At 42.5% G+C, this 26,540-nt stretch overlaps 3 protein-coding genes across 9 annotated transcripts; 1 reads left to right on the forward strand and 2 right to left on the reverse strand.

Moving 5' to 3' along the window:
* Positions 1 to 6: 6 nt before the first annotated feature.
* fubp1 (far upstream element (FUSE) binding protein 1) lies at positions 7 to 11,378 on the reverse strand. 7 transcript variants are annotated; one of them, XM_080011712.1, is made up of 19 exons: positions 11,028 to 11,378; positions 9,370 to 9,493; positions 8,867 to 8,902; positions 8,578 to 8,617; positions 8,442 to 8,488; positions 8,281 to 8,352; positions 8,138 to 8,195; positions 7,883 to 8,045; positions 7,476 to 7,574; positions 7,257 to 7,352; positions 7,041 to 7,143; positions 6,349 to 6,588; positions 6,024 to 6,184; positions 5,749 to 5,900; positions 5,577 to 5,653; positions 5,354 to 5,479; positions 4,330 to 4,392; positions 3,634 to 3,791; positions 7 to 3,278 (listed from the first exon to the last, which is right to left on the reverse strand). In XM_080011712.1, the coding sequence occupies exons 1-19, from the start codon at positions 11,118 to 11,120 to the stop codon at positions 3,270 to 3,272; spliced, it is 1,917 nt and encodes a 638-aa protein (XP_079867838.1). In that variant the 5' UTR covers positions 11,121 to 11,378; the 3' UTR covers positions 7 to 3,269. The 7 variants fall into 7 exon arrangements, with proteins under 7 accessions (XP_079867838.1, XP_079867836.1, XP_079867841.1 ...); XM_080011710.1 differs by having other exon boundaries at positions 7,242 to 7,352; XM_080011715.1 differs by having other exon boundaries at positions 9,403 to 9,493; positions 11,028 to 11,377.
* Positions 11,379 to 14,616: 3,238 nt separating this feature from the next.
* On the reverse strand, positions 14,617 to 18,056 carry slc25a24l (solute carrier family 25 member 24, like; the record flags this gene model as incomplete). Its single annotated transcript, XM_080011427.1, has 10 exons — positions 14,617 to 14,801; positions 14,969 to 15,107; positions 15,199 to 15,366; positions 15,654 to 15,764; positions 16,229 to 16,366; positions 16,554 to 16,712; positions 16,829 to 16,940; positions 17,202 to 17,289; positions 17,685 to 17,811; positions 17,934 to 18,056. 10 exons carry the CDS (start codon positions 18,054 to 18,056, stop codon positions 14,617 to 14,619), a joined length of 1,350 nt encoding a protein of 449 aa, XP_079867553.1.
* Positions 18,057 to 20,600: 2,544 nt separating this feature from the next.
* dnajb4 (DnaJ heat shock protein family (Hsp40) member B4) lies at positions 20,601 to 25,144 on the forward strand. Its single transcript, XM_080011447.1, has 3 exons — positions 20,601 to 21,111; positions 22,195 to 22,775; positions 24,116 to 25,144. The coding sequence occupies exons 1-3, from the start codon at positions 20,901 to 20,903 to the stop codon at positions 24,344 to 24,346; spliced, it is 1,023 nt and encodes a 340-aa protein (XP_079867573.1). The 5' UTR covers positions 20,601 to 20,900; the 3' UTR covers positions 24,347 to 25,144.
* Positions 25,145 to 26,540: the final 1,396 nt, after the last annotated feature.

A 26,540-nucleotide genomic window follows, 5' to 3' on the forward strand; every position in this document is an offset into this window, starting at 1 on the left:
CTAAAATTCCTAATTCATTACAATTTTTATTAATGACATGGCAACAATGCAGTCAAAATAAACAAAGTACATTCCATAATATACATAGCACATAAACCTTTTGTTTACCTCTAAGGCATGCTCCTGATTTCTCACTGCTGTTTAGTCTTCTACAACCCCACGACCTCTGTACTGAAACACTTAGCTCAGATGAAAAGCGCAACAAACAGGCAGCTTCAGACTCCTCTTTTAACTACAAATCAAAATTGCGCAAACAAAATACCTCACGCCAGCATTACCACCTTTTAAAAAAAGAAAAGAAAAAGTACCTAACAAACTAAATTTGACATCTAAAAGCCACAAAGTCCATCACGGTTCCTGGTCCTCATCCAACTATCTAAAGCATTGATTCTGTGCAAGGTCTTCTAATGGTAAGAAAAGGCAGTTAAGGGAAAAATGAAACAAGCCTTCTGGCTACCTACACTTACATGGTTAAAACAGTCAACCCCAATTGTAATCAATTTGTTTGTCATGGCATTGCTTTTTTATATATATTTTTTTACCTTATCATTGGAGCTCTCGGAACAGTCTACGTTCAGCAGTGGGAAAGACTCAAAAGGATTCCTTGTTTTGGAAGAAACTACCACGGCGCCTGATTCTACGACCTAAGCTTGCAGCATCCTCCAACACTGTGAGCGAGAAGTGAAGGCAGCAGCATTTGAATAGTAAATTTGCACTGCACTCAACATTTTCACACCACAGAAGCATGTATTTCACGGCTGAGAAGTGGTACATGTGTGCAAGCTAACCTCTAGTAAAAGGCTAGCATTGCGTGCATTATGTTTATCTAAAGCAATCTGGTCAAGTTCTCAAAATCATCATGGCTAAACACTGTTAAAGTCTTTACGATTGCAGAGGGGAAAAGGCTAATGTTGTGGAAGCTATGCACAGACTACAAAGACATTAGCTTGTTTTTAAATGCAGAGAAAAGTGGAATACTTGTTATAATCTAAACCGAGACTGAGTCAGAGTTGTAAAAAAAACATTGCAATGACTAGAGTCAAAACCTCATGGAACAAGTCATACCATGCAAGTCATTCATGATGAGCAGATTATAGTCTAAGCAAGGGCTGTTGGCGATCTGGTCACTGGATATCTTACAGCACGGATGCATTAAGGCATGGAACAACGCAGGTAAGCATCTTTGTGCATGTATGTTGGTCATGTCACAGGTCATAAAAACACTGGTTTCCTTAGGTTTCGCTTACCTGTGTTACAGCAGCAGAACCTAAGGTGCAAGGTCTGGGACGACACTGCAAAGATCAGATATCGCACTGTATTCCATCAGTGAACAATGCAGTCAATGGTTTGACTTCAAATCAACAGCCGCGTTATAGCAGTGCTCGAACACAATGCATGTCACAAACGAAAGCAATTTCGATTTTCACCAAGCTAGTCACGGTACTTCACTACTGGCATTCCTCATGCTCATTGGACATCATTAGACAGTAGGATTCTACACATGCTATAGTAAACTGGTTCCGGCGTCGTAGTATTATTGCAATACAACTTTTCTGAGCAGGGGAAGAAAATGTCATTCGAGAACAAATGATAAGCTCAACCTAAACGAATGCACTTCAGATGTTCAAACGCGAGGAGAAAACCACATGTACAATCTTAAGAGAAGGTTCCTATCAAGCATCGGATTGCTAACATGTTAAGAGATTCGCGGGTCAGAGTTCAGAGAAACCTCAAACCGGTTTCCTACGAGGAAAATCTAGAACAGCCTATAAAACAAACCGTTTCAACATCCTGTCCAAGTGTCTCAATGCAGTTATGCAGTCAAATCAGAGGGAAATTCAACAGACTCAAACATGAAGTCAACATCAATTCCAAAGTGATGACTCTCTGCAGTCACATCATTGTATACTTACCAAAAAAACTTAAAAAGGAGGGGGAAAATTGCAATAGTTGGACAATACTACATTTTGCAATTTCTCAAAACATGGAAATACGTTTTTCTCTGTGGTTTGGTACTTACAGTACAGGAGGGCTCGAGTCAGGGCTGAAGGACTGCCTCCCTCGACCCTACAGACCTATGTTCTTATATCGATTAAACACTAACACAATTGGCAGAGCAGAACAGTGACTTTTTGCAATTTCTTTATGGTATCAAAAAATGGATCTTTAAAAGTCGGAATACATAGATGATTTCAACGTGACACTTAAAAAATGAAAAAACGAGAACTTTTCAATGCATTGAAATTTCATTGTGACAAGTTACCTTACTGTCCTGCAAAAGAACAAGAGACTAAAATATTGCAACATTTCTTGCAGACGTGTTTTCTGAAGAACATGTTAAAAAAAAAACGAAACAAAAAAAGTAACAACTTGCTTACCGCTTACTTAAAACTCGCCTGTGAGGGAGGAAGCGTCTATCAGAGCAGAACAGTGCATACTACCGACAAAAATATCAGCAAACCAGGGCAAGAGAAAGACAATGCCGCAGTATCGCAGTTGATGCATGGGTGAAAAACAAGCCGCTGCCAAGCCTTACCACAACAAAACATCTGGCTACGTCTAAGGAACAAGTCAAAGTGAGAGTGTATATATATATATATATATATATATTAAGAAAAGTGCCTACTCGACAAGAAAAGTCATCGGTTTGAACCGCTCAGGCTCACTGCACGAACATAACGAGTCTAAGACATGACCAGGAATCTTGTAGACAGTTGGAGAGAGAGACAGGACAGTGCAACTTTGAGTCAGCCATTTTGAACTTTAAAACAAAAAAAAAAAAAAAAGGAAACAAGGCTTTGAATATTGAAACTATTTGCAATAACTCCATATCCGAACATGAGAATACATGACATTTCAACCCTTCTACCACCCCAACTTACCAACACAGGAGGTTTCATATTGTTTTATTGCAAAACACAACAAGAAATAGCATTTTTTTTTCTTTTTTTTGTTTTTTTTAAACTGAGATGATTTACATGGTAATGACTACAGTTTAAACATGAATTCTAACCACATTGTATGTAGATACAGGGCTGGAATGACCAAATGTATAATTTTAGCACTAAAAACAAAGCATTTACAAGAAGAAGGGAAAAAAACAAAAAAAACAAAAAAACAAAAAGACGTGTTCTCCGGGTTCATCTGCCATCTATGTGAAACACTTTCAAACCAAGGAAATTTAAGATCTTCATCAAGGCGTCTGCATCCAAACATTTAACAAAGGATTTGTTTCGACAATGTAGCATTTACTTTATGTCCACTTCACATTACTGGCCCTGTGCAGAAGAAATACATAGAAGATACGTTGCATGTTAACATCGGAAACACGGGACTCAGCTTCCCAAAAGAAAATCAATTAAAGCCTGCATGGGGAGGAAACGAGTGTCGTTAGGTTTGCTGCACCACCGCCTCCACGGGGGCCCTGTGGGGAACCTGCGGGGGGAAGACCGTTAGGACAACACACATCTTCAAGGAGACACGTGGGGGGGTAGGGGCGGGGGCTGAGGGGGTGGAATGGAGATTTGGGGGAACGCCCTGACAAGACACACGGCAGAGGAAACGCAACACAGAGGGAAAGGGATGAGAAGAGGAAGGCCGTGGTGGCGGGGCGTGTTCTTAGAAGGGGTGTACCTGGGGGGCTTGTGGGGCTGCTCCCATGGCCTGAGGACTGGCTGTGCCGTAGTAGGCGGCTTGCTGGCGATAATACTCCGCCCAGGCAGCACTGTAGTCCGGCTGGCCTCCGGGCTGAGAGGCTGCCGCGGCCGCCGTGGCCTGAGGAGCAGCTTGACCTTCCGACGGCAGAACGAAACCATTAGCCCAACGGACCACATCGGCGCTCTCGCACTTTATCATATAGTACACAACCCGAGCATCGCAAGCGCACTGGATGAGCTGCAGTGGCTCTTATAAGAAGGGGAACGAACCCACCACCGGTACTCTGTGTGGCAGGACAGAAATCCTTCTGCCTCGCTCTGGGGCGGCTGGGAGTGCAGCCGCTCCACTGTGGAGGGCTGCCAAGAAGAGCAGCCGCCCACAACGCTCAGACGACACATGCAGCAGTCAAGGGCCATGAAAATAAGAGGGTCCATGTCTTTAGCAGATTTGGTATGGTATATGGTAGTACATTTAAAGCGGAAAATGGTCACATAGCTTCGAAAACAAATATCAATAATTAAGTCTGTCAATCACTTCAGAAATTGCAATGGAATTGAACCACAGTACTGATTATTTAACGCAGCCCTTGAGTAACGATTTAACGTTCATGGCTCGAGTAACAAAGCTCAAAGAACCAATTGGCAGCACTGTGAGCATTGAGGATGGTCCCACCTTGTTTCTTGTAATACTCTTCCCAGGCTTTGGTGTAGTCTTGGGGCTGCTGGCTCTGTTGACCTGCAGAGCGAAGGAAGACTACTATCAGAATAAATTGCTAACGCATTGAACAATCACCCCTGTATTGCTCATTGAACCTGGCTCTGTTAACCTCAACCACACGGGTTGCTCAAAACATGATTTAACTTTGCATCGTAACCCAGTCCTCTGGGATCCAATTAGCTGAAAACAAGGTGACAGCCATTCTTCTTTCAACTCTACATGCAGGCCGTCCAACACGTGTACAGAGTTAAATTAAGTACATTCCACACCAGTAATGCATTCATGGCATGTTAAGAGTGGCGCTCCTACGCAACTAGGATTTAAGGAGCCCTGCGTTACAAGCCCTACAATAAACTACCCTTTGCCTCCGAAAGGTGATTCTGTCCGTGCTCGTAACCCACTCCTGAAACAAAAGGTGTCGCAGTCTAAACAGCGTGGGCTTAAAAACCAAACCAAGTGGCAGCTCAGCTTCTCTTGCTAAGCTTCAAATATTGGCCCGCCCAGCCCCCGTTTAGACTGCCCGTCGGTAAGAAATATACACCGAAACTAGTTATATACCCATTTTCTTGTAATATTCCTCCCAGGCCTTGGTGTAATCTGCCTGTCCACTCTGACCTGGAGCCTGCGGGTCACCTGTTAAAAATGGTACAATGTGATTGGTAACCATTCTCTAAAAAATAAAAATAGTAAAAAAAAAAAATTAAAAAAAAAAAAATTAAGGCAATTTCTCCTCCACCTGCCCAGGGTAGACACTGAATCCTAGACAGTGGGGGGGGCTATCCTGCTCAAAGGAGAAGAAAAGAAAAAAGGAAGAAAACGCTATAGAGCTCAAATTTAGGCATGTTCCCAAATTTATGACTGGTTGAGGAAGGCTGAGTAAGCACGTTTATAACTAGGCTGCACTACTCTGTCTCAGCAGATTGGGCTTCCTCTCAAATAGGAATCTGACACGCGTTGCATCGGGTGGCGGACAGGTTACCTTGGCCGTTGGTCTGCGTCGTTCCAGGAGCTCCACCGGTGGGCGTCATGGGAGCCTGCGGCTGCTGGCCATACTGAGAGTAGTAAGCTGCCCATGCCGCCGCATTGGCGTCAGCGGCCGCTTTATCTGGACATGTGGTGGTACCAGAAACATGGGGGTAAGAATCTATTTCAAATGTAAAACATGCCTCCTAGTGGAGTGAGTAAGAAAAGCAGGTACTTACTGGGGTCAGGCTGGCCCTGCTGCCAGTGGGGGAAGCCGTTGCCCCATCCCTGAGGCTGATAGGGAGCAGGGGGGCCACTGAGGGGGGAGACAAAAAAAAAAAAAAAAAAGAATCCATGAAATCTATCGTCTCTTCACATAAGCAGTAAACTACCAAAGACAGGTATACTCACTGTGGCCCTGGAGGCCCCTGGTTGTATGGCCCAGGGTTGTATGGCCCCATAGGAGCTCCAGGGGGCCCTGGGGGTCCAGGGGGCCCATGTGGGCCAGGTCCTCCATGGGGACCAGGGGGGCCGTGTGGTCCTCCCATTGGAGTGACTGGTCCCTAGACGGGCAGCAGACATTGCAACATATAATTCATATTCCTAGAAGAGGCTCTAGAGATCTCCCGGTCAAGAACACCATCTAAAAATTTTTGGATTCCAAAATTAGCAACACAGTAACTCACCCCAATCTTCTCCTCTACAAGCTGCCTGGCGTAGTCTATCTGTTGGGGGGAGCCCCGGACGGTAAACATTTTGATATTTGGGTCAGCGTTTGGTGGAGGATTCCTCTGAAGTTCAATCCTGGCCCCAGACTGCTGGCTGATGCCCTTAATAGTCTCTCCTCCTGGAGAGTCACAACAAAGACCTGTCAACTCAACAGGCACAATACATTTACCACAGAAATGGAGAAATTGAGAATAAATCACACTATGCAACAAGACCAAGAAGTAACTATTAACTATTTAAAGTTCACAACAAACCAGCATACAGTCCCTGAATCAAACCCACCTTTTCCAATAATGAGGCCGGTCTTCATGGTCGGGACGGTGAAGGTGAACTCTTGCAGCCCACCGGGAGGGCCCATGTTCCAGTTACCCTGCCCACGTCCTCGGCCCCTGCCCCCACCATGGCCCGGAGGCCCACCGGCCTGGACGCTCCTCAGCAGGTCAGAGATTATCTCTGCCGCATGCTGGGCCTGGTCAGGAGGGCCCATGATCTGGGCTATTCTCTCTGGTGTGGTGCCGTCGTCTACAGAAAGACAAAGATGGTCAGTGTCAGTGTTTACGTATGAAAACACAAGTTTGAAATTATTATTCACTTAATGTTACCCTAAACAGTACCATTTTAAACATGCACATCCTGAATGAAAGATTAATCTTTTGTTGTTTGGTTTTGTTATTAATTTATTAAAAAACAAACTATACTACACAGTGCACAATATGTCAAAGAATAGTACCTATTGTCTATCAATTTGCAATGACATTTGGTAAGGTGGATATATGTATACTATTAAAGTAGCAATCTGTGACATTATTTTGTTCAAGAAACCCATGTTTGATGCTCCCTTTTAAGATAACCATTCAACGGAAGGTTAATCTCATCTAACCACTCTTATATTAGTTTTATTTTGTTGAAACTCCACAGTGAAGCCTTGTTCCCCCTCTGCCTTCTGACAACCCAAGCATGGCTTCTGAACTCACCTTGCTTGAACTGAATCCGTACACCCGTGTCGCTCTGGATTTTCTTGATCATCTCTCCGTTCCGCCCGATCACAATTCCCACTGCAAACCTGGGCACGGGAACCTATAGGACAGCGGTAAGTCAAACCCATTAGGAGAAACCAATCCTCTGATCAAAACAGTCTGGAAATAGGAGCAAACTAGGAAATTAAAATCAGTTACCTCTATGTTACTTACATCTAAGCTGTCCCCGCCCATCCTGGAGCCATACTCGCCCCTCTGCTCTCTGAAGCCCTGGTCTCTGATCAACTCCATCACCATGTCTTTGGCTTGCTGCAGACAAAGCGAGAAGATGTAATTTCACACCAATCCTAACAGTTGAGAACTTTGTCAGTTACAGAATTTATTCATGAGATTCTTGAATTCCCAGCTAAAAGGTCCTCTTGCGACACCCACCTGAACTTTAAATGGTTCTCCTGAAATTCGGAGGGGCTTGTCTGCTCCTGTGTTCTGCGGTCCTTCTTGGATCATGACCATCTTGACTCCAGCTCGTTCCTGGGTGAGAACGATATTTTTAAATCACCAGACATTAAGCAAATTATTGTTGGAAAGATACTCATGTCAGCCACAAGCAAGCACAATCCACTAGAAGAACTCTAGAATAAAGCCTTCAATAAATCAAAATATATACAAAAAGTGTCCAGCGATAAACGATAACATCTTATTCATGGGGGAAATCCAGGTGAAACAATTAACACTGCCCTATTTTGGTAACATGGATCTACCGCTGTATCTTTATAAGAGTCTGCTGCTCCATATCGCGCCTGGATGATATTTAATGTACAAGACAGACTGAAACTAACCTGGAGGCTCTTAATGGTTTCTCCTCCCTTTCCAATAACTAGACCGGCTTTGGAGGCGGGGACCATGATCTCCTGCACCGACATGCCCGGACCATCATTGTGGTGGAATGCTGGTGTCGGCCGGCCTTTCTCGACAATCTCTGTTAGGAGCCTCTTTGCAGTTCTATTGGTAGATAAGAAGAGATTAAGACTTGACAATTCAAATAAGCACTCATATGGACTGCACATCAAATCATGATTATGTTGGCAACTCACTGAATAGCGTCTGGTGACCCCGTCAGTGTCACCGACCTCTCGGGCATGCCTCCGCTGTCTGTGCCATATGAAAGGAACCTTTAGTGTTAGTTATAGCCCATCCTAATAATAGCAATGACCAAGCCTAAAAGACAACAATTTACCCGGGGCTATCTGTATTTTGCAGCCGGATTCCTGCTGCATGCGGGAAATCTGCTCACCACCTCTTCCAATAACTGCAAAGGATTTGAAAAAGGAAACAATTTAAACATAATTTCATTCATTCAATTAAATGCTGCTTGCTTATTATGTCTTCCGCACTTACTGAATCCAACCATGCCATCGGGAACCTTGAATTCCTCTGATGATGTCCTGAGAACAATAAACAAAAACTATTTAGATCTTGCAATATTCTAAATGTTAACAGCAAACTGATAAAACGAAAAGGCCAAAAGACATACCTCGGGGGGCCACCCATTCCTCCCATGCCACCCGAGAAGGCTGCAAATAAGAAAAAATTAAAAGTTAGAAAAGGGGACACATAACAGCCTCATCAGTGACTACATAATTTCTACTGAAAACCACAGAGAACAATGTAGTCCACCACCCCAGGTTATAGTCCAAGCTAGAACAGGAAACTTGAATATATGTCACGTTTTTTTATAAAGTGTCTTTTCTAGTACGTTTGCGATCGATCCTAATTAACACCACTTAAAACGCCAAATACAAAAACATCTTTTAAATACTTACGGTCACTTGGTGCTACTTTCTTTGTCTCTGGCTGGTCTGTGAAGACAGGAAAACAGCTGGTATAAACTTTGGCAATTATACTTATGATCTTGTAACTTACCCAAACCGGTACACAGAACTGGGGCTATGGACTTCTATTTCCCGACCTACAACGAACATGGTTAGGGCAATAACACAAGCATGGATGCACATAACCACCAAAATGAGGGATTTCAAGCAAAGGCCGAATGAACACTTCCCCTAAAAGCAAGTCTAAACAGAATCTTGGATGATGTGGTTCACGTCAAAGTCGGTTTAAGTCAAAAGCTTGTTACATTCACCTATAATAAACAATGATATAGATGAAAAGGTACAGAGCTACACATGGTACACGTTCTTAATTTCCTATGTACGGCACGGGGAGGGATTACAAAGTACCTGTACACTACCTGTTCCCTATGGTATACAGGCAAGTCTAAATTATCGGGGGGAGGGCTAGCAACAAATCGATTTAGGCCACTGACCTATATTGAGGTTAGGCATGGGAAAATACCCACCAGCATCTTCCAGGGGCCTTTTCTGGCCTCCGTAACCAAACTCATTTGTTGTAGGCGCTGGTACACCATCCACTCCAATCTTGGCTGCGATCTAAAACATGAAATAAAATGATAATTACTTTAGTTTCAGTCCGACTATATCATTTAGGCAAGGAAACATACTAGGTACAAAATGTATATGTGCTGACTTTATTTTACATATGTATGCAAACTTGCACAATTTCCTATTTTTGACAGTGGGAATTGTTAATGGGGGCATATCGATTTTTATTTTATGACCAGATTTTTTTTTACAATTGTTTTGATGTGCGCTGCACCTGTGTTTACCAAACATGGCACACTAGGAAAAACGTGATATTTTCCTCCAAATCGCAAGTAAAAAAAAAAAAAAAAAAAAACAACAAAGGAAACAATTTAAATGAAATCTTCCATTTCAAGATCGAAACTGCTAAGCCGTAGAAACTAATCAGTTCCAGCGAAGACACGAGCTCCGTCTCCATCAGAACAATCTTATGTTTCACACCAAATGCAGGAACCATTTTAGTAGTGGTGTAACAGAATGTAGTTTAACTGTACGGATGCAATGATGATTGGCTTATGGTACGTTGTACTATGTTGCTGCTTCTGCATGTCGTCAATACGCTGTGGATGAAGCCAATGTCGCCGCTTTGGGCCTGCGTGTCCACCATATTGGAGCAGTCAATATCCGCAACAAATACAATGTGCATTGAGAGATGCAGACCGGTTTTCACAAAATTTGGTTTGCTATACATGTGAGAAATTAAACCTAATAAGAGTTGAAATGTAATTAAATTACTGGGGGAAAATCTTATCATATTTTTCCCTATTCCCTACAGTCTTTAAAGGGTAGAAGGTATCATGAGTGCCTCATATTGCACTTTAATTTAACAATTGGGTGTTTAATATTTAAAATATATAAACATTGGACATCTTGAATGTTGTTTTCATTTGAGACCATGGGCAAAAGATCCTTACTTTAAGTGTTTTGCAGAATAATTGGAAATCTTTAATCTCATTTGGAAATGTTATAGCTTTTTAAGCAATGTTACGTCTCCCTTTTTGGGGTTGCTCTGAAAGAAAAAAAAATGTATATATATCCGATCGGTGTTACATAAATATTTATTTTGTTAAGCGGATAGCGGTGTGCCGTGGGGTTCTTTCGTTATTATAAATGTGCAATTGCCGAAAAACGGTTGGAGAAACACTGATCTATCTGCGGCCTTCACTTCGGTCCGGAAGTTGGAGCCAACAAAAGAATGCGCTAACTTTAAGGATAGCCAGCTAGCTAAACTACGTCTCGCCTTTTAACTACACAGTGCGTCTATACTACCAGGTTTATCATATCGTGTTCCCACCCGCCACGGCGTACCCTCTAGGTACCTTCCCAAAATAAAAAAAAAATAACAAAACAACAGGATGATCTGCGATTTCACTGCGGCGTCACGGAAGGCTGCTAGCAACCCTGGCGCGGATAGCCGCGGCTCACACTACCCGTTGATTCCCAGAGGCCATTAAACTAACTTTTTTTTTTTGCGTGCGCGCGCGCGCTCTACGATTTTTGGACGTTTTTCGGTGAAATTTTTTTAACGCCAAAACCGTCTCACCTGTCTCGCCCGCTGTAGCGCGTCTTTGAAGGCGTCGTTCATCCCGCCGGGAGCGTTGGAGGACGGCGGAGCCACGTTGGAGTAGTCAGCCATGTCTGGTGCTCTGCTGCGCTCGTGCCCGGTGGTGGTGGGGGGGGGGGAAGAAGAAGATGGCCGCCTCGCGCTCAAACTCCGCACGTCGCGAGCTCACGCTGCGTTCACGTCACAATGGGAGGTTTTTTTTTTTTCCTTCTTCTTCTTCTTCTTCTTCTCTTTCCTCTTTCCTCCTCTCCTCCCCCTCCCCCCCACGGCTTGCGCGACCGGTTTCGGGGGGCTCCTCTCCACCTCACGGCGCTCCTTTAAATGCGAAAGGCGCCCTTTGTTATTGTAACGACACCGCGCACCCACGCTGCAATACGACGCCGAGTTCTTTGTTTTACGCGGTAATCTCCGTATTTACGGACAGAACGTTTGGAACACCCCCCTCCGTTTAAAGGCGCAGTGTGTGGACTTAACGGAACGCGCTTGACAGAAATGGAATGTCGTATTCGTGGGCATGTTTTAATGAGTTCATAATCCCATGAAAAAAAAAATATATATATATATATATGTTTTTGTTACCTTAGAGTGAGCTGTTTTGGGGGGTTTTTTTTTATCTACATGGGACGCGGTCCCCTTCCACGGAGGCCGCCATGTTGCACCACCATGTTTATACAGTAGCCCAGAATGGACAAACCAAACACGGGCTTTCGACTTCCTCCAACCTCCATTCCGTTACCGGGTGTTCGATCCGGTCTTTGACTCTGCAAACGGCGAATACTACATGTATCCTGCTAACGCTATCAGACTAAACGCCTAAAATAAAAGTTTAGCTTTTTAGCATTATTTCGCTCGCGTTAGCTTGCAGTCACTGTAGCTTCGTGTGTGTGTGTGTGTGTGGGATGGGGGGGGGTGGGGGTTCAGTTTGTTGCAATCTGCATTGTCACCGCTAGACGCCGCTAAGTTCTACACACTGCACCTTTAAATCTAGTCATTTGGAGTCGAGAAAAGCCCCTGAAAAATTATTTCTTGCTTTCCTTGAAAATCTATATTTTTTTTATATATTTTATGTTTGTTTGTTTGTTTGTTTGTTTTTCCACAACCCTGTGTTTCTGTTTCAGTTCTGTTCGTGTTCTGCTTCCAACAATAAACAAAGCTCTGCACCAAAAAAAAAAAAGCTAGTGCATTCCTATGCCCAAAATGTTTCCTATGCTGTAAAATTGTATAGAAATGTGGGCTACACACATTTTCATGATAAATATTATAATTTTAATGCATAACTTTCACACCAATGTTCCAAATTCTCAGCCAGTTTTGTAGCGTTATTATTATTCCCTTGTTGTAATCGTTCCGATTTTTAATATACTCGTAATTTCTGCCTGAAACTGTTTGGAACAGAACAACCGCAGAAGCTACGGACATGGTTGAGGTGTCGTTAGAACCGGAACTTCGCTAATATCTTGTGGTTCAAGTGTCATCCAAATTGATCCACGGACGGAGCAGAAATTTGTGGGAAAAAAAGACAGAAACTGACCTACAGTAGCCGGATGCTCATGCTTCACCAACACGACGACGTTCAATAACTAACTTTAGAGGAAAGCACTTTGTGACATCATCAGCCAATTTGCTATAAATATGCAGATTATGGTTCTGAATGTTCATTCGTGCGCGCTCTGTAGTGGTTAGAGATTACAAACTAGGCATGTGTGTGTTTATGTACTTTTCGGAAATCTAATCCACAGAAAGAATTCACTACATTTACCTACGTGTTATTACATTCGTAAACCTCCGTAAATACTTTATATTGACCAGACTACGGATCTACTTACAGAGACGACACGGTGAGTTATAACAAAGGCAAGCTTTGGTTTAGAGGCAAACATAGACGGCTGTTTTAAAGAAACGTCATGTACATGCAGTTTTCTACATCTAAACGTAGCAGACTTAAATGAAAAGGGAGAAGGTGTTAAGTAGTGACAAATCCTTCCATTATAAGTCAAATTCCAAATAAATGTCAGTGTTTCATAAATGTTGTCTGCATCTATTTAACTGAATTTTCCAATTGCAGATTATTAACAGAAAAAATACAATAAAGTACAAATTAAAGCGAACATTTATTTATTATGTTTGTGAAATCACATGTATTTATTATAATCATTATATAAAATAATTCCAAAATGTGTCTGTTATTGTTATTGTTCCAAATGCTGAAAAACAGCATAAAGTGTAAGACGATAAAGAAGCAAATGTCAAACATCCAGCCTTAGAGGCCAGTCACACAGTACTTAAGGAAAAAAACTGTGAAAAAACCTATTAAACAGAAAATTAAAAAAAAATGACAAAAAAACAGATATTGAAATTATATCTATGAATGAAGCTAATGTAAATGAGAATACCGTTAAATATAAGTGTTGATTCCCCATACGTATCGGTGTTAAGAGGCTCATTTAATCAGAATGATTCACATTTTGGAGACTGCAGGAACAAGCAGTGTGCAGCTGTCAGTTTAACAGCAAAACTTAAAAACATCAAGAATGTTTGCACATGGACACTGAGTATTGGTAAATAAAGTCAGTAATAAATTGCCGTGAACGGAAGAAGCAAAAAAGGTATAAAAAATCTTTAAATTCTTATAGTGAAATTGTATTACATGAATAAGTGTATAACACATGCGTGGAAATAAACAATGTACAGGGGCGTTAGAGAAAGAAATAACATTTATTAGTCAACGTTGCCATATTTAGGGCTATTGGACAAGACATTTTAGGACAACATTAAAGGCATATTTCAAGTTGATCATGTGAATAAAGCATCTATCACAGTTTAAAGATTTTGCACCACCAAATGTATTTGGTAAGACAGCCACAGGCCTGCGGGAATTAAGACTACTTCCTCAAGATTAATATTATTTCTCAACCTGAAGGTAATTTAGAAGCCTCTCAATTTCAATTAGTCTTGGTCTACAATTTTTTGTATGTGATTTTGTGTGTGTGTGTGTGTGCGTGTGTGTGTGCATGCGTGCGTTTCTTGGTCACATTTCCAGAAAAACAAAAAAGTGCTTTAAATCAGAGGGCAGCTTCACATCGAATCTGACAAACAACAACGACAAAGCGGAAGTCCTTTCGTTTCTATGAAGGGTCAGATTCTGCACGCAAAACTATATATCGCGAACATATTTCTGTGTCAGAGCGCCATCCAACTCAACACATTTTGGTCTAGTAGGGTTGTATTAATGGAAGTTACGTCAGTCAAGGTCTTTTTATTGGAATTGGGCTACAACTAAATACAGTTAGTAAATAAGTCACGTACATAAAATAATGATGTTATTAACATTTTTTTCCACACTTGGCAAACATTATATAAAGTAACATTTTTAATTCACATTGGAACAATGGTAAATATGGACTTGCGCAAACTACTCGCTGTTGTACTTGACATATTTTGTGATACATAACTTAGATGTAGTTCATCTGACGGCCACAAGAAGGAGGATCCGACGGTCTGATGCGTACGGATTCGGTGTAAAGCTCGCGAAAGGGTTGCAGTAAATTTAGTCGGTCACTTGATCTGATTACTCGGTTGAGTCAAACAGCATTTCAAATTTTCTAGTTAGAGTGTAATTTAACAGAACACATGGAATTGCTCTGACAAAGCTCGCTCCCATTCCATTGTAATATCCTCGGAGTCCATGCCTTTCATAGATTCCAATCAGTCCTTGTGATATAACCGAGCTGGGAGGTGAAACTCGGACGAATGCTGGAAAAAGAGAAACATGAGACATAATTGATTGTGAAGAGTTTTCTGAACCGTGAACACACCTATGGAGAATTGCTACTTTTTCAATGCAACTAATAAAAGAAAATGTCCAAATCCATATTTCAATAGTTTATCATATGTAAAAAATAAATAGGAAGGAATGCTACCCTGGGCTTGATGCTGAGTCCGTATCACCGCCAGTGGGTAACTTGTAATTTGTCCACAGGCAAAGGCCACAAAGCTGAAAAACAGCAGCTGGGCGTCACTGTTGTAGGCGGGATGACTCTTTGCCCAGTTCAGGATTGACTGCAATAAGAAGCAAACGGTTCACTTTCTTTTTTATCTTTCAGAAAAATAAGAATATTTGTAGATTCGGCCGCGCGTTCCGTTTCATTACCTGATGGACTGTGCACTCCACGCCAGCATAGGGGATCATGCAGAGGAGGCTCGGCTTGAATCCCCTGTAAAAGGAAGCTAAGGACTCGTTTCTGTAGATCGTACGGGCACACTCCACCACACCGTTATAGCTGCTGGCTTGCTGCAGGTTAAGCCTCACCTTCAACACCTACGTGCACAGGTGAAATCACAGAAATGTGATGACTCACATTGACTCAAAATGACTCAAACTGATAAAAAATAAATAAAGTGATTAGAATGTATAGTTATTATCATGATGACAGGGCTCTTGAATGAACCCAGAGAGGATCCAAACATATATTGTATAAAACTAGGATATCAACCAGTATATTATGAAGGATGCAATAAATTCATAATAAAATAGAACACTACAATTTCTGTGCTCCATTGTTCAAAAGCCTCAAGGGCCTCAGACGTGCCAGTGGTCACATATACCTCTAAAGGGTAGAACACGGCATGGGCAAAAGCGCCAGAGAAGCAACCGAGCCCAAAGCGTTGCTGCACTGATAGGCTCTCCTTCGTGCTGCTCTGGATGCAGACCTTCATCTGGGGACGGCAGAGAATTGAGAATTTCGGAGTTTCACATCCATTGTCAGGTTATCGTGTGTAAATACAGTGGAATGATAGGCAGAGAGTCTAATACCCCTTTCCCACTGTGCCAAAAACCCAGTAACACCCGCTAACATCCGGTATTTGTTATCAGTCTACTTCTACTGTAGTGTTGGGTCGTTCATGAACGATCCAATTATTTTACACAGTTTTACAGTGTTATGTCTTTGTTTGTTACTGTCTCTACTGTTTTATACCCAATCACACTGGAACATGACACGCCCCTTTTCCAAGGCGTTTGTGATGTCGAACGTGAAGCCAGAAAAAAAGCGGCATTTCTCCTGGCAATGGGAGAGGTGTCAATCGCCTATTTAGCGGGTTTACCCGGGTTGAAAAAACCCGGTAAAGCCGCAAATTTTGGTGTGAAAATGGTATCAGGTTATCTGCTTCTGGTGTCGCACCTGGGCATAAATCAAACACTGGAGAGTCGACTGTGGTGTTCCTTTCAGGACGTTAACCGCGTTGCCTTGCCACATGGACCGCAGGCCCCCCAACCTCACTTCCTGGAAACCTTTGGAAAATGCCTTCGATCCATAAACCTATATACAAACATAAAATATCTTCATCTTTGTTATTGTTGGGGAATCACTTTTGGTTAATCCACCTGCTATAAACGATCTGATGGATTCCACCTTAAACATATCATGGAAGGACTGAGGCTTGCAGAAATGGAAGTTGAATCGATTCTACTCCCCACCATTAAACCATTATCATTCCTGTACAGACCTGAAGCTGAGTTTTTAGTCGGTCGATTGGGGCCGTTACAGTTCGCGACATGGCATCTGCTAGCCCTGCTGCGAGGACAAACCTCCTCCGCATCCCCGAATCGGACAACTCCTCGGGAAATTCGATGGGCACGGTGCGACTCTCACCCACATCAAAAACCTGCGAGAGAGCAGAGGACTGCCCTTCAGAAATTACGTGTGACAATGTGACACTTTCAAAATCACCTTTGGGAGTTTGCCGTTTATTTCATCCGTCTTAGTTGTGGCCATGCTTACCAAACCGTGTTTCCACGAGGACACCAGTTCACCAATACTATCTGCGGGGTTGAGAATGACATGCTGTAGGAATTCTCCCCAGTCAACTGTCATGGAGCTGTCCTTATCCATCCTGAAAGAGGCAAAAATGGCCACCTTCATTGGATTTAAGAATTGACAAATAAAAAATATTCCTGGAGTTCTGCTTTGTGTTGATAAATCATTTGGATTAAATGCGAAAACTGCTTCACAATATGAGAGCTGTAACCAGAGAAATACTATAGGCATTGTCACAAGTTAAGCCAATTACTAGAATATGGTGACTACATGCTGTTTATTTTAATACTATTTCAATTTTATCTGGGAATTTGAGGGGCGGGCAAAAGAATCTTACATTTGTATTATTCTTTTTGCATTCGGCTGTGATATGACCACTCCTAACTCCTTAAACAAACAAATGATATCCTCCTGGTCAATCAACCCTGATCAGAGAAGAGATGAATATGATTACACAAAAAAGCAACTTTGTTTAAAATGTGTTTAGACGCAGAATTTTGGAATCCTCAGGTGTTACATATGTCCTCCTGCCACAGAGTGTTAGTAACGTCTAAGTACAGTGTCAACTCATCTTTTGTGTACACTAAATAAATGTCAACGCGGCTGTCGGCCCTTCTCTCCGTGACCTTGATTTTTTATTTTTTTTTTTTCAAATGAAAACTATTTTGTGCTTACCAATGCATAAATATAGAAGGCAAGTGTTAAATAAAATCAATAAAACATATAAACAATAAAAAAAAAACCTCTGTTTCTATTTTTTATCTTTATTATTATTTATTTATTTATTTTTGCAACAAGGGAGTGGTCTCTATTTACTCACCGCACTTGTTCTTGTCCAGATCGTGGAAGTGAATCTTCCATTTATTCTCTGTGTCCGTCATGTAACGGAGGAATTCGTCATAATCCAATCGTCCATCTTTGTTGAGATCATAGCCATCAACGATATTCTGCCAGGAAAAACAAAGCAACAACAACAAAAACACATTAAAAAAAAATATAGATATATATAAATAAATAAAAACCCGAGCAGACAATAGCAGACAGAGGCTAAATGGACATAATGCTATACCTGGACCTTTGCGTCTATGGAGGAGATTCCTGATTTTCGCATCTCACTCTGAAGTTCTGAGACAGATATGAAGCCATCGTTATCCTTATCCAGTTTCAGAAATAAACCACGAAATTGATCCATCGCTGCTTTAAATTTTTTTATATATATATAAAAAATGTATATATATATATAAATATCTTTTGGCAGCTCTGTCCCGAAGTGAAACACCCTCCGGAGGTAATTGACCTGAAGCCCCGAATAGACTGCAGAGCCGCTGAGTCATACAAAGCTTTTGGCCAATGCGGTAAAAAGCTTTGTATAGCTCAGTGCGTCCATCAGTGAAGACCCTCCACCCAGGCCGCACACACTGCTGCACTCGCACCGCAACACAGCAGGTGTCACTGTGATGCAGTAAAAGTACATTTGACAATTCTGGTGCGTTTCCCTCTCACGTCGGTGGCGGACTGGTGGTGGTGGGCGGTTCTTTTTTTATTTTTTATTATTATGATCCATACCGTTGGGATAATTTGATCGGAAAGAATCGCACCTTCTTTTTGGTCTGGATAAAAAAAAAAAAGAACAGTTGGGAAATGTAATTTGAGAGATGTCTATGTAGGCCTTTCCTAACCCTTACAAAACATTCATAACTTAAAGGTGCAATGTGTAGAATTTAGTGACATCTAGCAGTGAGGTTGCGGATCACACCTCATGGCGGTGCAACATGGCGGCCTCTGTGAAGCGTACCCGCGCGCTATGTGGACATAAACGGCTCATTCCAAGGAAACGCCAATACAATTCTTATTTTCATGGGATTATACACTTATTAAAACATACTTATGAACGTTATCTCACATTTCTGCCAAGTCAGTTCTGTAAATTCTACACACTGCACCTTTAGGCGATACTACAAACACTGAAAAAGAAATCATTGGATTTTTAGAAATCATTCATATTTGTAGGTTTTCCTAGCTTTAAATCAAGAAATGAACATTCAAAAATGTAAAAGATACAGAAGGTAATTTTGAAATTTGAATGTGATTCATATTTTCCTACGGATAAAGTAGCAGTGTGTAGAATTCAGTGGCATCTAGTGGTAAGGTTGCAGCAAACTGAATACCCACCCGGTAACGTAAGGGAGGTTCGAGGAAGAGCCACTGTTTGGTTTGTCCATTCTGGGCCACTGTAGAAACATGGCGGTACAGTATGGCGGCCTCAGTGGAAGGGGACCCGCTCCCTATGTAGACAAAAATGACTCATTCTCAGGTAACGAGCACACAACAATTCTTATTTTTATGGGATTATACGCTTATTAAAACATACTTATAAACATTATGTTGCATTTTTGCCAAGGCCGTTCCTCTAGATGCCACTAAATTAAATGAAATTATGAAATTATACATGTCCTTTTAAGCGTCTTATCTCCAGGAGCGCCCTGATAACCGATACATTCTCATCAAGCTTTCAAAACCTCGAGATTGAGTCATTTCGCTCTACACTGACAATATCTTTCCAAGGAAGCACTTCATTCAGAGGAAGAGCCAATGTATCACTGTATGCGTTGGTCGGTGGCAGGGCGGCATGGAGTGGTTGCTGCCCCCTAAAAAACTGGTCATGCTGCTCCAACTGCAATCCCACTTCAAAGGTGATAAAATCAACGTGCTCAACCTTCATTCTTGCTGTTGTTATAGGTATCACCACATTTTGACTGTATTATTTGATTATAACAGTTTATTTAACAGAAAAATATATATACGCTGAAGTAAACTGCCAAAGTAAAATATTTTCTGTAGCAAACAAGCGCACACCAATGCCTGTACCTTGTGCGGGTGCAGCATGTTGGTGGAGGATGGTATGTTGATTGTTGATTGATTGTGTGCATTTCAAGGTTTATAGACTAGTGTGGATTGATCTATAAGTCTGTAAAATGTCTTACCACTATAAGATGAAAGTCTGTCTATGAAAGTATGTATTTATGTATGTGACAAATAAACCTCTTGAATCTTGAATCTGGAATTCCACTCTCACTGATGGACAGAGCTATGCAAACTAGATTTCCTCATATTTAATCAGCAAGCAAAAGCTTCTCAACTCGATTTTGCATAAACGATTTAATCTTTTAGATTTGTTCATTAATGGCAGTCCACCTATAACCACCTACGCTCCCCGTAGCAGCCAATCAGAGTGGCCTAGAGAGCAAAAAAAACAAAAAACCGTCCCCATCCTCCACTGCGCGCCATACTGTAGGGCAGTGGAAGATGAGCAAAGTGAGCAGAAACGAGGCAAAATAGGAAGATTCATTTGGTTTAGCAGATATTAAAAAAAACTATTTCAATTACTACAAATATTTTCCATATTTTTTTACTCTATATTTTTGATATAATTCTCCCCCACTCCGGCATCAAACTAATTAAGGACTTTATTCCCATAAATCTGATTTTATTCTGCCTGAAGACGTTCTCTCTCTCTCTCTCACATACGCACGGACGCACACACACACACACACGCACGCACACACACACACACACACACACACACACACACACACACACACACACACACACACACACACACACACACACACACACACACACCTGGGTGCTTTCCGACCGGACCGAATGACAGCGCCCCAGCAGCACCGACTTTCCAGATAGAGCCGCTGAGGGCAGTGCGTAATGGCTATTTAAAGAGGGTGTCGCCGTCATGGATAAATAACGGGTTCCACAGCCCCTGAGCACCCAGTCCGACCTCCACTCACTCCACGCGGGTTTTTATTTATTTATTATTATTTTCTTATCACAGCGGCAGCGCTAGTTGCCGCCATATTATTTCAGATTTTCCCAGTGACCGGGACTGGGCGGCGGCAGAGCGGAGCAGAGCCCGTTTTGACGCGGGAGACCGGAGTGAACGATCCCCGGGGTGGTGGCTGGTGGGGCGGTGGGGGGTGGGAGGAGGAAGAAGAAGAAGAAGAAGAAGAAGAAGAAGAAGATGGGGAAAGATTATTACAAAATCCTGGGCATTTCCAAAGGAGCCGCGGACGAGGACATCAAGAAGGCGTACAGAAAGCAGGCCCTGAAATGGCATCCCGACAAAAACAAGGCGACCAACGCGGAGGAGAAATTCAAGGAGATCGCCGAGGCGTACGAGGTGCTCAGCGACCCCAAGAAGAGGGAGATTTACGACCAGTACGGGGAGGAAGGTAAGGGGGGGACAGATGGTTGTCCCCGGAATAGGATAATACGTCAATACCGTTATGATCCGTGGATCGTCAAATATGAAACGGTGACGTATGTTCAGTATTCATAATTGTTATTCGAATATATGGCCTGTTAATTGCAATAACCCTAAAAATTAGCTCATATCTATCTATCTATCTGTCTGTCTGTCTATCTATCTATTTATCTATCTATCTATCTATCTATCTATCTATCTGTCTGTCTGTCTGTCTATCTATCTATCTATCTGTCTGTCTGTCTGTCTGTCTGTCTGTCTGCATATCTATCTATCTATCTATCTATCTATCTATCTATCTATCTATCTATCTATCTATCTATCTATCTGTCTGTCTGTCTGTCTGTCTGTCTGTCTGCCTGCATATCTATCTATCTATCTATCTATCTATCTATCTATCTATCTATCTATCTATCTATCTATCTATCTGTCTGTCTGTCTGTCTGTCTGTCTGTCTGTCTGTCCGAGTCAAATATGAGGCCCCGAATTGCCTGTGAGAAAAGGAAAGCTCTGTCTCCGCCCAAAACCACAACCCTCCAGTTGGATTCCATCGAGGTTATTTATAAAAAAAAGAAAAGCACACTAAGAGTGAAACATGCCTCCATTCTATATGCATTTGTTAATATTTTTGTCTTGTTGAAGTGTGTACGGACGCCTTTTTGGAATACTAAAGCATAGGTATGGAGTCTGGAATGTGTTGATGAATATGGAAGCAATGATCCACTCACAATAAGACATCTATCGATGTCGACTTAAAAAGATGCTTTGTGCAGCATATCATTCGAGCAATTTGCTATATTCCTGTCAAGGTCTTCTCTAAACCACTAGGCTGTAATTTAATTCATGGTAAAGTTCATCATTTATCTGAAAAATATGTAGATACGGTATGTAAAATTAGAATCATTAGTCATTTCCTCCAATTTAGCCCTATCAATGGTATTATTTTAAAGGAATGCGTTATTTTTTTAAGTGTCAAGATTACGTTTACACTTAGGCAGAATTCCAAAGAATGGAAGGAACAACTCTAATGACTTTTTGTGCAACTCATCAGGGCTCAAGGGAGGAAATGGCCCCACTGGCGATGGACAAGGTAGCAATTTCACCTACACCTTCCACGGGGACCCCCACGCCACCTTCGCCACTTTCTTTGGGGGCGCCAACCCCTTCGAGATGTTCTTCGGGCGCAAGGGAAACGGGCGCGACGACGAGGACATGGAGGTGGACGGCAACGACCCGTTCGGCTCCTTCACCAGCTTCAACATCAACGGATTCCCCCGCGAGCGGCACGTGGGACTCGGCGGGCAGCAGCGGAAAAAGCAAGACCCGGCCATCCACCACGAACTGAGGGTCTCCCTGGAGGAGGTCTTCCACGGCTGCACCAAGAGGATGAAGATCTCCCGCAAGAGGCTCAACCCGGACGGCCGGACCATGCGCACCGAGGATAAGATCCTCACCATCGAGATCAAACGCGGATGGAAGGAGGGCACCAAGATCACGTTCCCACGCGAGGGCGATGAGTCACCCAACACCATACCCGCCGACATTGTTTTCGTCATCAAGGACAAGCCACACCCACACTTCAGGCGGGACGGCTCGGATATTGTTTATCCCGTGCGTGTCAGCTTAAGACAGGTGAGAAGTTATTCGATTTGGCGAACATGTACACGATTTGTCCTAGAAATCATTGGAAGCATTTCACAGGGATAAGGCCCACGCATTGCCCATCCTGGCCTTAATCACTGTAGGGGTTGGTGGTCTTTTTTCAAAATATGTCCACGGCTCAACAAGTGAAGTATTAATACGCCAAAACTTCGGGACTCGGTTATGTAACTTGGATCACGATGGGTGAGAAATAAGATCTGCATTTCTGGGAGGGCAGCGAGGCAGAGGCTCGCCCACACACAGATGGTGCAAGATGTACTAATATGGTTTCTCAAACTCGCCTCAACGTGTGGGCCTTGTTCTTATCATCTCATCCCAGGATAGTTTGGCTAAAAATGTCTTGGGACTTTGACATGAGTCACGCTTAGGAAAACCAAGTAGTCGAAATCTGGCTGGCGCGTTAACCTCGCAAAAGACTTCCAGTCCAATGGAGCTCTCTTTTTTTTATGGGGAATTCAATACATTTGTGGCCTCAAAGAGAAATCATTGACAAGAATGCCTCATACCCAATCCGTAATCCCATCCGACAGTCAGCGCCTCTCCCTAGTGGCCGTCGGTTGAACTGCCTCTGAGTTTCGCGTCACAAAATACTGTATGTAATGGAAAATGGGAGAGCTCGTTTTTTTTTCAGCTCAACAGCAAGTAGTTTGATCAGCTGGACATTTACCATTTTTCCATGGATGAGAGTTTAAAAGAGAGAGTGACTGAGAAAGCGTCCCCGTTACGCATGGTTATGGACGTTGTTTTCTTTGGTTTCATTCAATTGCAACAAATACGTCTACAATAAAAACACGCTGTTTTTATTGGTTTTGTTTGGAGAAACGGGGAGCGGGGACGCGCAGAGGATCGCACAGCGGTCGGCGGAGCGGAGATGGATGGTGCAGCCAGCCTGTTGTTTGGGTTTTTTTGAAAGGTTAAAAATACGCGATATTTACGGGAAAATGGACAGTCGGAAAGAAAGGTAAAATACTAGTGAATCCTGGGAAAAAAGGGAGAGTTGACAGTTATGCTCTCCATAGGAATGGACTTCTGGTTCGTTCTTGTCATTTGTCGGATTCGGTGTAAATGAGGCTTAAGGCTTATTATAATTATTCTAATTCTTCAATTCATGTTTTCATGAGTAGGACAACAGTTTGAGATTATGGCAAACGCCAATGAAAAGGATTGGTATTGTTTGGTGTCTATTACAGAGGCCAAAACGTGCCCTAAAATAGCATCCATTCACAGCACATAACTGTGTATGAACGAAAGCGATGCAGCTTTAATGTTATGTTTGTCATCAGCTGATTCCACACTTTGTGTCGTTGCAGTCACTGTGCGGCTGTTCAGTCACCGTGTCGACGATAGACGGCAAGACATGCAACATGAAGATCACGGACGTCATCAAGCCCGGCATGAGAAAGACTGTGGCCGGACAGGGCCTCCCCTTCCCTAAAAACCCAGAGCAGAGAGGGGATCTGGTGGTGGAGTTTGATGTGAACTTTCCGGAGACCCTCCCCGGCAACGCCAAGGACGTTTTGAAACGGCACCTCCCTGCCTGAGAGGAGGCGAGCATGACTCTAAACAGAACAAGGGGTGATGTCTGTACACCAGCTCTCAGCCTCCGAACCAAAAACAACCTCCCACACACACACACACACACACACACACACACACACACACACACACACACACACACACATACACACAAGCAAACACAAGGACGAGGCTGAGGATTCAAAGATGGGCCCTTTACTAACGAATGTGCAATTTCTATTTTTTATGTATTTGGTGTTTTTTTTTATAAATACCGCGCATGTTGCCAAGTGAATGAAGTGCAAGAAAGTTTGTTTATACCAGAAGGGCCCTTGCCACGTTCTCACTATCTTTTTAGTTGGTTTCGCTGTGTTTCTTTTTGGGTTTTCTTTGGTTGATTTGGAGGTGAAGATGTCGGTTGCCAAATAATTCTAAGAAATCATTCTTATACAGTTTAAACCTTTGAGAGCATCTAGCGAGTAATTATTCAAACTTTGTTTTCTCTCATGTACAGATACAAGCTTGTGTTTCCAGGGGGGCTTTATAATATACGTGTATGGTTCGTGTAGACATTGCAAAGAGAAGTGTAGCTTAAACAAAAACAGCGTATTCTCATAATGTGTTTGAACAAAGCTTACGAAGCTCGGAAAGATATTAAACCTGAGCTTTGAAATATAACTTTATACATTCATCAAACTTGAACTACGATAGCATTGAAAACAACAGAGTTATATTTTAATGATCAAATGACGATAGTTTGGGGCTGTTGCCATCCGTAGATCATATGTATTGAAATCGATAATAAAAAAACCTTGTTGATTTAAGTTTCCTTTATCTTTTAATTACGAATTGTGCAACTGTGGAGGTGTAAATATAGCTCCCGGTCTCAGCTGCTACCTATTAGCTGCCAACAGGGAGGGCTTTAAATCTTCCCACGAGGGGACGCCACATCTTTCACCATGGATCAGGGGCCCACGAGAGGGAGACAAAAGGGGATGAACTGCTTTCTATCTATCTATCTATCCATGCACTCTACTCCATTTGTTCTATTCACTAAAACGTAATTAGAATTTTTTTTTGTCTCACAAGAGGAAATCACAGGCCATAAGACCTATGTTTGTCCCTGAAAACACATTAAGAAGTGTAAAAAAAAAAACAACACATAAAAATTGTATTTGACAAAGTTCTCACAACGACGCCTTAAATATAAAGAGGTCATTTTCTTGTGGAAAAACTAGGATTTGTTTTGTATTATAGACTATTTTTAAATGCGATTTTAAATCCCTTCAACATAGGACTAAGAATTTAGAAGCAGATATTGTGATGTATGTTCATACCGTGTAAATATTCAAAGGAATGTTGGGATAATAACTCCTTTCATATTACCCAGCACTAGTTTAAAGTGGTAATCCATATGATGCCCCAGAATTCCATTCGAAACTGCAGCGTTGTTCCTGGTTTACCCTCCTCTTTGCTCGAAGCCCGTCAAATTATTTTCTCAAAGGTGACCCTGGCTGTTATTTTTGTTCATCATATCAACAGTTTACTGACCTCAACTAGCTTGGCTGGTTCATCAAATTCACTGCGGTTGGCCACTTCTTGTGGGTGCCCGGTCAGTGCATTCAATCTTGTCTGTGAAAGGTGAGGTCCGCCACCAACAGTGGTAATATAATGGCACATAAAGGAGCACGTGCACAAGCCGGCCGTGTGACATGACTCCGTGGAATACTCGATTGTGATTGGAAAATGGCGATTTCCCTCGTTACACGATGTGTTGCTGTGGGATTTTGTCTCAGCGGAAGCTCTTGAACCGGGCATACTACTGATCAAATCATTTAAAATCCGGATCCCGCCTCAATTTATTATTCCATTTCGCGGGCGGCGGGATGATGTGCGGCCAGATGCTCATTGTCACAGAATTACCCGAGCACATTATCCCTGACACGTTGAATGGTATTTTCTCGTAAATATTATTTCTTGTAAATGTGGGATACATATCAGTCATGGGAATTGTATTTTTCCCCATCCAACTAATTCACATGTCACGGACCGCCGCTTTAACGCACCTGCCTGTCTCCAAAACGGCCACCGGGGGTGCACACAGGGCAGTGGGCGGTGTTCCGCGTCGCGCAGGTGAAGCAGGTTGAGCCCCCGGCGGCGCATGCGCCCACTGCGTGTTCGAACAGAGCGACTGTTGTTTACCCGCGGCCGCGTCAGGAC

This window comes from Zeus faber (genome assembly GCF_960531495.2).
Source record: "Zeus faber genome assembly, chromosome: 12".
Classification (NCBI taxonomy): Eukaryota; Metazoa; Chordata; class Actinopteri; order Zeiformes; family Zeidae; genus Zeus; species Zeus faber.